The following is a 14,058-nucleotide window of genomic DNA, read 5'->3' as shown; positions in this document are numbered from 1 at the left end:
CTAGCGCGTCTACACATCGACATCGGCTGAGTCTAATCCTATACTCTAGCGCGTCTACACATCGACATCGGCTGAGTCTAATCCTATACTCTAGCGCGTCTAAACATCGACGGCGGCTGAGTCTAATCCTATACTCTAGCGCGTCTAAACATCGACGGCGGCTGAGTCTAATCCTATACTCTAGCGCGTCTACACATCGACATCGGCTGAGTCTAATCCTATACTCTAGCGCGTCTACACATCGACATCGGCTGAGTCTAATCCTATACTCTAGCGCGTCTACACATCGACATCGGCTGAGTCTAATCCTATACTCTAGCGCGTTTACACATCGACATCGGCTGAGTCTAATCCTATACTCTAGCGCGTCTACACATCGACGGCGGCTGAGTCTAATCCTATACTCTAGCGCGTCTACACATCGACATCGGCTGAGTCTAATCCTATACTCTAGCGCGTTTACACATCGACATCGGCTGAGTCTAATCCTATACCCTAGCGTGTCTACACATCGACATCATCTGAGTCTAATCCTATACTCTAGCGCGTTTACACATCGACATCGGCTGAGTCTAATCCTATACTCTAGCGCGTCTACACATCGACATCGGCTGAGTCTAATCCTATACTCTAGCGCGTCTACACATCGACATCGGCTGATTCTAATCCTATACTCTAGCGTGTCTACACATCGACATCGGCTGAGTCTAATCCTATACTCTAGCGCGTCTACACATCGACATCGGCTGAGTCTAATCCTATACTCTAGCGCGTCTACACATCGACGGCGGCTGAGTCTAATCCTATACTCTAGCGCGTCTACACATCGACATCATCTGAGTCTAATCCTATACTCTAGCGCGTTTACACATCGACATCGGCTGAGTCTAATCCTATACTCTAGCGCGTTTACACATCGACATCGGCTGAGTCTAATCCTATACTCTAGCGTGTCTACACATCGACATCATCTGAGTCTAATCCTATACTCTAGCGCGTTTACACATCGACATCGGCTGAGTCTAATCCTATACCCTAGCGTGTCTACACATCGACGGCGGCTGAGTCTAATCCTATACTCTAGCGCGTCTACACATCGACATCATCTGAGTCTAATCCTATACTCTAGCGCGTTTACACATCGACATCGGCTGAGTCTAATCCTATACTCTAGCGCGTTTACACATCGACATCGGCTGAGTCTAATCCTATACTCTAGCGTGTCTACACATCGACATCATCTGAGTCTAATCCTATACTCTAGCGCGTTTACACATCGACATCGGCTGAGTCTAATCCTATACTCTAGCGCGTTTACACATCGACATCGGCTGAGTCTAATCCTATACTCTAGCGCGTCTACACATCGACATCATCTGAGTCTAATCCTATACTCTAGCGCGTCTACACATCGACATCATCTGAGTCTAATCCTATACTCTAGCGCGTTTACACATCGACATCGGCTGAGTCTAATCCTATACTCTAGCGCGTCTACACATCGACATCGGCTGAGTCTAATCCTATACTCTAGCGCGTCTACACATCGACATCGGCTGAGTCTAATCCTATACTCTAGCGCGTCTACACATCGACATCGGCTGAGTCTAATCCTATACTCTAGCGCGTCTACACATCGACATCGGCTGAGTCTAATCCTATACCCTAGCGTGTCTACACATCGACGGCGGCTGAGTCTAATCCTATACTCTAGCGCGTCTACACATCGACATCGGCTGAGTCTAATCCTATACTCTAGCGCGTCTACACATCGACATCGGCTGAGTCTAATCCTATACTCTAGCGCGTCTAAACATCGACGGCGGCTGAGTCTAATCCTATACTCTAGCGCGTCTAAACATCGACGGCGGCTGAGTCTAATCCTATACTCTAGCGCGTCTACACATCGACATCGGCTGAGTCTAATCCTATACTCTAGCGCGTCTACACATCGACATCGGCTGAGTCTAATCCTATACTCTAGCGCGTCTACACATCGACATCGGCTGAGTCTAATCCTATACTCTAGCGCGTTTACACATCGACATCGGCTGAGTCTAATCCTATACTCTAGCGCGTCTACACATCGACGGCGGCTGAGTCTAATCCTATACTCTAGCGCGTCTACACATCGACATCGGCTGAGTCTAATCCTATACTCTAGCGCGTTTACACATCGACATCGGCTGAGTCTAATCCTATACCCTAGCGTGTCTACACATCGACATCATCTGAGTCTAATCCTATACTCTAGCGCGTTTACACATCGACATCGGCTGAGTCTAATCCTATACTCTAGCGCGTCTACACATCGACATCGGCTGAGTCTAATCCTATACTCTAGCGCGTCTACACATCGACATCGGCTGATTCTAATCCTATACTCTAGCGTGTCTACACATCGACATCATCTGAGTCTAATCCTATACTCTAGCGCGTTTACACATCGACATCGGCTGAGTCTAATCCTATACTCTAGCGCGTTTACACATCGACATCGGCTGAGTCTAATCCTATACTCTAGCGTGTCTACACATCGACATCATCTGAGTCTAATCCTATACTCTAGCGCGTTTACACATCGACATCGGCTGAGTCTAATCCTATACTCTAGCGCGTTTACACATCGACATCGGCTGAGTCTAATCCTATACTCTAGCGCGTCTACACATCGACATCATCTGAGTCTAATCCTATACTCTAGCGCGTTTACACATCGACATCGGCTGAGTCTAATCCTATACTCTAGCGCGTCTACACATCGACATCGGCTGAGTCTAATCCTATACCCTAGCGCGTCTACACATCGACGGCGGCTGAGTCTAATCCTATACTCTAGCGCGTCTACACATCGACATCGGCTGAGTCTAATCCTATACTCTAGCGCGTCTACACATCGACATCGGCTGAGTCTAATCCTATACTCTAGCGCGTCTAAACATCGACGGCGGCTGAGTCTAATCCTATACTCTAGCGCGTCTAAACATCGACATCGGCTGAGTCTAATCCTATACTCTAGCGCGTCTAAACATCGACATCGGCTGAGTCTAATCCTATACCCTAGCGTGTCTACACATTGACAGTGGCTGAGTCTAATCCTATACTCTAGCGCGTCTACACATCGACATCGGCTGAGTCTAATCCTATACCCTAGCGTGTCTAAACATCGACGGCGGCTGAGTCTAATCCTATACCCTAGCGCGTCTACACATCGACGGCGGCTGAGTCTAATCCTATACTCTAGTGCGTCTACACATCGACGGCGGCTGAGTCTAATCCTATGCCCTAGCGTGTCTACACATCGACGGCGGCTGAGTCTAATCCTATACCCTAGCGTGTCTACACATCGACATCGGCTGAGTCTAATCCTATACTCTAGCGTGTCTACACATCGACGGCGGCTGAGTCTAATCCTATACCCTAGCGCGTCTACACATCGACGGCGGCTGAGTCTAATCCTATACTCTAGCGCGTCTACACATCGACATCGGCTGAGTCTAATCCTATACTCTAGCGCGTCTACACATCGACATCGGCTGAGTCTAATCCTAAACCCTAGCGCGTCTACACATCGACATCGGCTGATTCTAATCCTATACTCTAGCGCGTCTACACATCGACATCGGCTGAGTCTAATCCTATACTCTAGCGCGTCTACACATCGACATCGGCTGAGTCTAATCCTATACTCTAGCGCGTCAACACATCGACGGCGGCTGAGTCTAATCCTATACCCTAGCGTGTCTACACATCGACATCGGCTGAGTCTAATCCTATACTCTAGCGCGTCAACACATCGACGGCGGCTGAGTCTAATCCTATACACTGTAAAAAAAATCTGTAATTTTATATACATTTTCATGTTAATTTTACAGATTTTTTTCTGTATTTTTTAAATACATGAAAACACCAATAAATTACAAAAATAAAACGTAAATTTAAATCTCTAATGTAAAATAACATAAAAAACCTGTAGCTGTGAATAAGCAGAGCAATTCTGTTATTTTAAAGAAAATGTACGTTTTTTCACATAATATTAATTTTAAAATACATTCAAAATGTATCGTATTTTCACAAATATAATTTTTTTATTTAAAAGATAAAACTGTTATATTTAAGTTTAATACTGCAAAAACACTGCTAAAAGTAGATACAATTAGTAACAATTAACAGCAACAAAAATTATTATTTTTCTGTCATTTTACATAGAATACTTGTAAATTGACAAATATCTCGTAAAATTATGGACATTTTGAAAACAAAAACCTTAATAATTGCTTTTTTAATAAGTATAAAAATCTATAAGCAACTGCCAAAATACAGTTTTTATCATTTAATAAAACAGCCACAATACCTTAATTTACACAATTTTTTTTCTCCACTAAGTTTGTAAAGACACTATCAGAATGTCATATATTCACAAATATTTTATTTATTTAAAAGATAAAACTAAGATTTAAGGTTTGATACATTAAAACATTTCTAAAAGTGCAATTAGTGACAATTGACAGAAAAAGATATTTGTTCAGTAATTTTATATGGATTTGCTTGTTAATTTACTTAAATTGCCAATTTTACATTTTGTATTACATTATAGTAGTATATATTATTAATTTATGTTAGAATCTACACTGAAAAAATAAAAACCTTGGATCAACTTTCAAAAAATTAAAGTAATCGTCGATCACACGAAATATTTGACATTGACTCAAAGTAAATCATTTAATTTAGTTTAACCTGAAAAGTTTAAATCCATGCAACCACTTTTTAAAGGTTGATCAAACTAATAATTTTAGGTTAGAACAAACTAATTATTTTAAGTTAGAAACCAACTAAATTAATATGTATAGGTTAAATAAAATTAATTATTTTAGGTTGTCTTAATACATTTTGATCAATGACTACTTATAACACTTTCCTTTAGAACACATTTATATTTATTGTTCAATAGCCCACAAATGTGTTACATTATTCAAATCATCACTTGATCTTGATGACATCACATTAGTCTTAGTAGTAATATTAAATTAGGAAGGTTTGTCCTGACAACACATTTCACCATAAAACATCCTAAAATACAATTACATGTTATGACAATATTGTATATCTGTCTCAAATGTACATGATGAACAGTCTATTTCAGCTGAACACTAAAGGCAAATCCTGGAAATAGGAAGTTTTCTGATAGGAAACATTATCCAAATGATTTTCTTCAATGACTTGTGTGAATCTCCCCAGTTCTCAATATAGCAAGCTCCTGGCCGTAAAAACACCATAAAATTTAACCACAAATGGAAAATAAAATCAAGCAAGTCTGTGAAATTCAGCTCTGCCTACTCTGTGCTGTACAGCTGCGTGGTCAGTCTAGTGACTTTTGGGGTCATCTTTTCTCCATCAAGCTCCATCTGGATCTTTTGCACAAATTCAAAGTGAACTGAAGCCTTATCGCATATTTAAGGTTAAGTGTGTATATGAGTCCAAAGGCCATGGCAAAAGCGGTTGCAACCGAGGGCAAATCTTTCAGGACCTCTGTTCCTTCGATGACAATTTTAATGTCTTTGGGTGGATAGAGAGGATCCTCTTTCCCAGTTATAAAGATCACCATGATTGTCTGCTCCAGTTCTTCAACCTCATTTTCCTGCAAAAAAAAAGAAAGAGAAAATAAGCATGTAGGGGTGTCCATGGTTAACCGATTTAACCGTTAAAAATTGCGTAACCGAGTGAAACATTTTGCTCGGTTAAGTGGCGTCAATGGCGTGCATTGAATTTAGTTGTAATACATTTTTGCACCACCAGAGACCGCTAGACTAGTTTTATAATATGAAGCGGGCAAAGAAAGCGCGCGTCCGAGAGTGAAGGCTGTGCGCGAGCCAGAAACAAACACAGTATCCGCGCCACTGATCGTAGCACAATAATATCTGTCTGCAGAGCCGCAGAGCCACAGTTTTACCCCGCACATGCGCAGTTTCATCACAACAGCTTTACCCGCAGAGTCCATTTACCGTTACATTAAAGGGGTCATGACATGGTTTTTTGTTTTGTTTTATTATGTTGCCTTAGGCACAATTATATTATTACTATAGTTTTTTGGACAAAAAAACTTTAAAATGTAGTGATTTATGATAATTTCCCATCCTGTTTCTCATCCTCTGATTCAAACAGTCTGTTTTAGGGGTGTTTCCCCTTTAAGAGTTCAGTGTTAACACCCACTGTTATGATTGGCTAACGTCAGTGCTTATGCATCAGTTATTAACATAGATATAGAAAGCCAGAAAATGAACCATCTGTCCACCACTAACAACTAAGAATGGATTACCTCGTATCCACATGGACAGTGTGAAGCTATTTTGAATTAATATGTCAGATTTGTAACCCGAGACACTTGAATACGGGTTATTTTGATGCATATGCGCGAGGGAGGGAGGGAGAGAGAGAGAAAGACAGTGAAAGTGCGCGCGCGCGGCCGGGGCGCTCTCGCTCGCTCTCTCTGCTCGTTCAGTAACATGCGCCCTGTCACAATCGTCTCTACACATCACTCACCGATCAAATAAGGCTTTGGCGGCCCCATAGCAATCTTGTAAAGAGACCCACTCGCTGCACGTCGACGACTGAATTCCTGTGGGGCGCGTGACAACGAATCATGCGACGATGCGAAATGACTGAGGCACAGTAGTCTTGTGCTGGAGGCGGTCATATGCAAACGACTGGTGCGTCACTTCGTACCGTGACGTCACTTCTTACCATGGATCCAGAACGAGCTGTATTTAGAGCTTGATTAAATAAATGATTCGTTTATAATGGGGAGGGCATCTAAAGCTATGAAACTTGCAGGAAGTTTTAATAGTACAAAGACCTCTTATAAACCAAAAGATCAAGGCAAATTTGGTTTCTCATGTCATGACCCCTTTAACTCATACAATTTGTATTATGCATTTCCTAAACATGTACTTACTAATCAAACACTTTATATGAACAAACTACTAATCAATAAAACACAATCGGTCTTCCGACCTTTTACTATTGTGTTGATATGCGCGAGGGAGAGAGAGCAATACAGCGCTCGTGTTGTTTGAAGGCGGTGAGAGTGCACGCGCGCACGGCCGGGGCTCTATCACTGTTTGTTCTTATGCGCCCTGTCCACTGATCAGAGGTGGAAGTAACGAATTACAACTACTCACGTTACTGTAATTAAGTCGTTTTTTTGGGTACTTGTACTTTGAGTATATTTTTAAATCTGTAATTTTACTTGTACTCAAGTACATATTAAGCTAAGTAATCTACTTCACTACTTGTAAAATCACATTTCGTTACTGAGTACAATTTGAATTGATATTCAAATCTTTGAATGGCATTTCGGTAGCCAATAAAAATATTCGATAGTAAATGGACCAATAAAAACCCTGATATTTGGACTAAATGAAAGCCGCCGCAGTCGCAGCAGGTTTTGAAGAGCTGATCATGAAGGAGGCGAGGAGCTCAGAGTGATTAATGGCTGGACTGAAAGTTTGGAACAACAAACTACATAGTAGTATTGTCAAAATATCTATATTATGATACATATCAATACTGAAATATCTGTCAATACTCATTTTGGCCTATACACCGATACGATGGCAGCTGCGCGTTCTCATTCTCTCATCTCAACGACAGCACCGCCTCCTCTCAGCGCGGGATTGCAGCAGGTAGGCCTATAACGCATAATTTGATTAATACCTGCAAGTTTCTATGGCATATTTTAATGGCAAATGTCACGAAGAATATTATAACACGAGGGCACATTCATGTAATCGCAGAAAACTGGACGCGAGCTCTCAAATATACTGGACTCGTATATTGAGTGTGCGCTCTCGGACTGTGTGTCATATCATGTGCAATCGCGAATCTCTCCAAGTGGTTCTCACTGCAGACTCAAATGACGTCCAGCTCCAATCTCTCCATGCTATTGAATTAAACGCTGTCAAAAGTTATGAAAAATCTAGTCTTTTTGCAAATTAAATTCAGTTTCAATTGAAATCAAGCTTCCTTGTGCTGTGTGTGAGCTATTGCAACAGTTCACATTACCCTATTGTAAAGACAAATACACGGAGTGAGTAAATATTAGATTATTGTAATGGTTATTGATCAATGTTTAAATATGTAAACAAAAGCCTGAATTAAAATCTCACCTTATAAAGTGGACGTGTCTCTTCAGAAGACTTGAATTAAACTTTTCCATTCAAATAGATTACTATTACAATGAGTGTTGTGCTTTTCAATGCTTGAAAATAATGATTGCCTTGACAAAATGGATGGACAAAAATGTAGATATTAAAATATTTAGTATGTAGTAGTTTTCCCGATGGTATTAAAAATGATAGGCTAGGCCTACTGAATATTGACATATTTCAAGGTGTCATATTGAAGTTAGAAATTCCAGTATCCACTAATTAATTTCCTTCGACAATAAGGTAAAAACGTGTTAAAAGTAGCTATTTTCTACATAAATCTATGATTTGGTTGAATATTTATTGGTAATGCATTAACTATCGCCAGCTAAAAAGTAATTAGTAACTAGTACTCTGAGTAGTTTTTGAGAAAAGTAATTTGTAGCCTACTTTTACTTAATTACTTTTTTGACACCAGTACTTTTACTTGTAATTGAGTATTATTTCAGCAATGTAACCGTACTTGTACTTGAGTACAAATTTTCAGTACTCTTTCCACCTCTGCCACTGATCTAAATAATTAGTTGTTACGACGACTTATTTATTCCCTCGTTTTAATAAATCGTGGACACATTGAACTAATTCCCTCCCTCATTTTGATTTAACGAATTACAACGTGGCCAAAAACAGTTTGATACTATTAGTGAATGCTAAAGTCCTATTTTTTGTGAATTGGTGAATATTCAGGTGAATTATTTCGTGGCCACGAATTAATAATAATTATTAAACTGTTTTTCTTACCTGTGAAGATAGCTCTTCAGTGAAGGCAGACTACTGTATATAAATAATTGTAAATGTAATGTAAATGTATTCTCGTACAGCTTTTTATTTCTTTTTTGTGTGTGAATTGGTGAATATTCAGGTGAATTGTTTCGTGGCCACGAATTAATAATACCTCAGCACGTTTTACAAGACCCTTCAATTCAACTGCTCTATGGCCGTAGGAGTTTTTCAAATCTGCCGGCAGTCGCGAGTAATCTCCCTCTCACATTCGTCACTGTGCTACTGCGTGTAAAAACGCAAAAGGCGAAGCTTGTATGTCCCTCTTTGGCCAATGTAGTTTCAAGATGGAGGGGCAACATGGCGACCGGCATTTGAACTCCTTACCCGTATGTACTTTCAATGGCAGATTATAAACTTACGAGAATACTTTATTACTTGAAAGAAGTAATTATACATTAATGAGCACATATATTTTTGAAAGAACTAAGTGTTTTTGCTAAGAATCAACTAAAAAAGTTACACAGTGTAGCTTTAAGAACGGGAGTGGAATTGACTGAAGGCTGTGCTCTTCTCCGTTTTTGGTTAATTTTTGTAGCAAAAAGAACGCCACATATAGGCCTGTAATATGAAGTAGCGTGTGCATATAGGTGTTAAGTCATTTGCAAATGGATTCTTTGGACGCACTTTTTTGACACTGTTCCAGGTAAGACAGGGAAGAAAAAAAAGATTGTTTTGGTACGTCTGGATGTGGTCTGGAATAGGGTTCGGCCGATAGACGATGATATCGGCCCAGACAGCTGAACAGACATCACGATGTTGAGCCGGCGTTTTGTTATAACCCTCACCCACCCGATATCATCGTCCATCGCGATATTTCACTGTAGACATCGTCCGATGCCAAATTGGTAGACATCGCCCAACCCTAGTCTGGAAGTGTTTACTGCTCAAAATTCAGTCATAATTTAGCATCAAAGATTTAAATAGTGTTAAAATCTTATCTTGTGAGCCGAGTTTCTCGTCACACCCCTATTTATTAAATATGGCTAGGAAAACCTAGACTATAGATGTAAGATGTAGTTAGTCTGTAGATGTAAACTGTGAGAGAGATGCCCTTACCTGGAATTCTTTGATAAGGTGCTCAACAGGTTTCCGAGGTAGATCAGAGATTTGAGGATGCATTCTCTTCTGATGGTGATGTCCACAGTCTGAGTAAAAACAGTTACTATGAATTAAAATTAAACATAAAAAAAATAAAAATAAACTATTCAGACTATTCAGTGTACCAAACTATGATTCGCATGAACTAGTCATTGATCTAAAAAGTAGGGCATACAAAAATAAGTTTTTAAGATGAACAGAAAACGGCCCGGTCCATAATGCAGATGATCAAGTTTATAGTGTTTCAAAAGTTCAGATCTTCTTGAATAAATTGTCACAGTCTTTACATTGCCACATGTGTGGATAACTGAAGAAACATGAGATAGAAAATATACCTTTAGGCAACTGAGCAGACCACATCTAGTTTTACTTAGTAGATCTGATAGACAACTTCACAGATGAGAGAAACTACACTAGGATGCACAAATGCCTAATTACCACAAATGCCCTTATTACATTGTAAATAGACCTTACCACAAGCAATGATCACTGGCAGGAGCCCAGCAGACTGATTGGTGGCTTCTTCCCTTAAGTTGAAAGTGAAAACATGATTAAGTTTTAGCTGTTAGCCATCAGAGTTTGTTAACTACTAACATCACGCACAAATTAAGAATACCCAACATTTAACATAAATAGATATATTTACTTTAATTTAATGTTTTTTAGGAAAGCTGGCTAACATTTTGGTACATTTCTACCACATGTAACCTTAAATGCTGTTAACAGTGTAGCAAACTAACTTTACCAGCTAGAAATAGCTGGGCCTTGTAATATTATGGCTGATAAATACTTAACACAAGATAATTAGGAGTGTAAATAAAAGATTAACCCTTGTGTGGTGTTTATATTTTTGTTACTCAGCCAGTGTTCGTGGGTCTGGTGGACCCGCTGCATTTTGGGGTTTTTAATTCAACACAATCAAAAATGTTATGTTAAAATACTCAACAGATGTTTACTTCATCCCAATTACAAGCAATATAAACAGCATATATGGTTAATATTTTCTCTTTACCTTTGTTAGATCACATTTAAGAATTGCAACCTCGTGCGGGAACGGCAGGGGTAGAAACAAAACTCACTTTTGCACTCTCTCACACTTACACACAATCTCCCTCTCACACGCACGCACACACACACTCATGCACACACATACACACACCCACACCCACAACACACACACACATAGACACACACAAAACACCCCCCCCCCCACACACACACACATGCACGCACACACACACACACACACACACACACACACACTCACTTGGATATTTGGTGTACGGTCACTCTCCATAGGCATAATGGTTTTTCTAATGTACAAACTGTATAATCTGTCCCCCTACACAACCCTACCCCTAAACCCATCAATCACAGAAAACTTTTGGCATTTTCTGATTCAAAAAACATCATTTAGTATGTTTTAGTATGAGGACACAGATGTCGTCATAAAACATGTTTACATTGTAACGTTAATACCTATGTCATTATACACATTTGTGTCCCCATAATCCATATACAAGAACATACACACAGGACCTATAATTTCCACACTTTTATTAGCCCTGGGTCCAGTGGACCCGAACATCCTGTGTGTAAAATAAATGTGTAGGGGGGGTGTACAGTGTGTGGTCATTGAAAATGTGTTCTGATATATATTCCTCACAGAAAATGAGCCAAGGCCAATGAGTCTCAGTTTGAAAAAAGAATAAATTGTATAATTTTTCTTTTGATAAAAAATGAAAACGGGTCCAACAGACCCGAACACCATACAAGGGTTAAACATGACCTTATGCTATTGACAGCAGAAGTAAACACAAGTCAAGTTTGCAGCTTGAACCTGGTGATTAACTAACGTTACCACGTTTCAAGTGTTTTTAAAGAGAGCATTATTTACCCACCTTCATGACAAGCTAGCTAACGTTAGCATGACATGGTTGGTAACGTTACTGCTTGATGCCTATTAATGCCGTTTGGATTCATACTGATATCGTCACTAGCTAGCTTTAAAACAGAGCACGCAGAGCTCTTAAAAGTCAATAATCTCTGCAAATAAACATTTTCTAGACTCTTCACGCCACTGTTAAATATTAAAAACACTCAGCAGAACAAATGCATTTGAATTCATGAACATAAAATTAGCTGTAATGCACTAACTTACACGTGGTAACTTTAGCTAACGTCATGACCCCACAAAATGAATTTAGAAATGATATTAGTGCTGGGCGGGGGGAGTAGGTGTTTTTACCTTACCAGTATCAATGTTGCTCGGAGTTCTTCTGTGTTGCAGACTGGCTGGAGGGATCTGTTGAAGTGTATCACGGCCGCTCGCAGTCGCAGATTCAATGTGTGTGTTCTTCACAGACAGTTCAACGGACGATTTTTTTTTTTTAACAGGTCAGGTGGTCAGAGAGCGGGATCGCCAACTCAACAATGCGCATGTGCAAATCATGCTTAATCTAATAAAAATGCTCTGATCAAATGAATAAATTCAGTTTAATATCCCGCTGCCAAATTATATGTATCAATGTAAAAAAAAATGGATTCAACCATAAATATAAACTAAAACGTTAACTTTAAATGAAAAAACTAATAATTTTCAACTATTTCAATGACAAAATACACATTAAATTAACAACAGCAGTTAGACTTTTTTCAGTGTACCAGAAACCCCTTTTGCGTTATACTATTTGTTGAAGGAGACCTATTAGGCTTTTCTGTGTTTTCTGTCATATCTATGATGTTACAATGTCAGATGTTCATGCTAAACATGGCCAAAGTGTATAATAAAGTCCTCTGGCAGCTCTGCCTCAACTCTTTATGAAGTTTCCTGATGGACAGATAGCTTTACTTATTGTGAATGCTAGCTGTTGCTAAAGATAGCTTGCAGCAGCTGCTGTTATAATCTGGCTCTGAAACAGCAGTCCAAAGCATCTGTAATAATGTTAATGTTTACATCTTTAACACCCCATACCCCCGGAGCATTAAGCTTACTAGCTAACTAGCTAGCAGAAGCTACAATACAGGGATCACAGAACTACAATAAAGGGCTTGAAATGCAGCATCATACAGCCCCTTTTAGTCAAACATTTCAGCTTACAGAATTGCGAAACGTGCAGAAACGTGGCCACAGTTACCCAGCAGACCGGGGTAATTTGAACTTGAAGTTGCTCATTTAATTGTATATACCAGTATATCCAAGCATTATTGTCATTATTTTGTATGTAAAGTGATATACAAATAAAGATTGATTGATTAAATATTGATGCCATCCAATAAAGCACTTCTTACATTATGTTGCTTTTCTCTTTTCAAGCAAATCAAAATAAACTTTTAGATATATTGTGTATATAAACTGACAAAAGCATAAAAGCACTGCAGTAAATACTGAATGTTTATTACCAGTATTTCACCAGGTTATCATTAAATATTTCTGGCTACTGTGTTTTAGTAACTGTGCACAAACTCAATAAAGGCACATGCCTTTGGTCTGAGAAACGGGAGCGTGCCTATGCTCCCACAGCCCTATGTTCCCACTTCCCATAGCTCTTTTTTCCCACAGCCCTATGTTCCCACTTCCCATAGCTCTTTTTTCCCACAGCCCTATGTTCCCACAGCTATTTGTTCCCAGAGAGGGTTAAGGTTACCCTAAACCCAACCCTAACCCTAACCCTAAACCTAACCCTAACCCTAACCCTAACCCTAACCCTAACTAGCTGTAGTAGTGTAGAATAGCTGTAGTGTAGACTAGCTGCTGTAGTGTAGACTAGCTGTAGTGTAGACTAGCTGCTGTAGTGTAGACTAGCTGTAGTGTAGACTAGCTGTAGTGTAGACTAGCTGCTGTAGTGTAGACTAGCTGTAGTGTAGACTAGCTGCTGAAATTATAGGGAAATGTATGAACACTACTCAATTTTGAAAATGTCCTAGAAATGTGGGATCATAGAGTTCCTGGCAGATTTCTCCCGACCTTTTG

General features: G+C 39.7%; 1 protein-coding gene across 1 annotated transcript; it reads right to left on the bottom strand.

Annotated features, from left to right (window-relative positions):
* Window positions 1-4,971: 4,971 nt before the first annotated feature.
* On the bottom strand, window positions 4,972-12,453 carry LOC308697007 (uncharacterized protein). The gene is made up of 4 exons (XM_081376029.1): window positions 12,339-12,453; window positions 10,560-10,607; window positions 10,044-10,132; window positions 4,972-5,638 (listed from the first exon to the last, which is right to left on the bottom strand). The coding sequence occupies exons 3-4, from the start codon at window positions 10,104-10,106 to the stop codon at window positions 5,381-5,383; spliced, it is 321 nt and encodes a 106-aa protein (XP_081232155.1). The 5' UTR covers window positions 10,107-10,132; window positions 10,560-10,607; window positions 12,339-12,453; the 3' UTR covers window positions 4,972-5,380.
* Window positions 12,454-14,058: the final 1,605 nt, after the last annotated feature.

The sequence above is a fragment of the Scardinius erythrophthalmus genome, assembly GCF_964197995.2.
Source record: "Scardinius erythrophthalmus genome assembly, chromosome: 10".
NCBI lineage: Eukaryota > Metazoa > Chordata > Actinopteri > Cypriniformes > Leuciscidae > Scardinius > Scardinius erythrophthalmus.
Note: the sequence above shows the minus strand (reverse complement) of the source record. Positions and strands in the feature narration are given on the sequence as shown.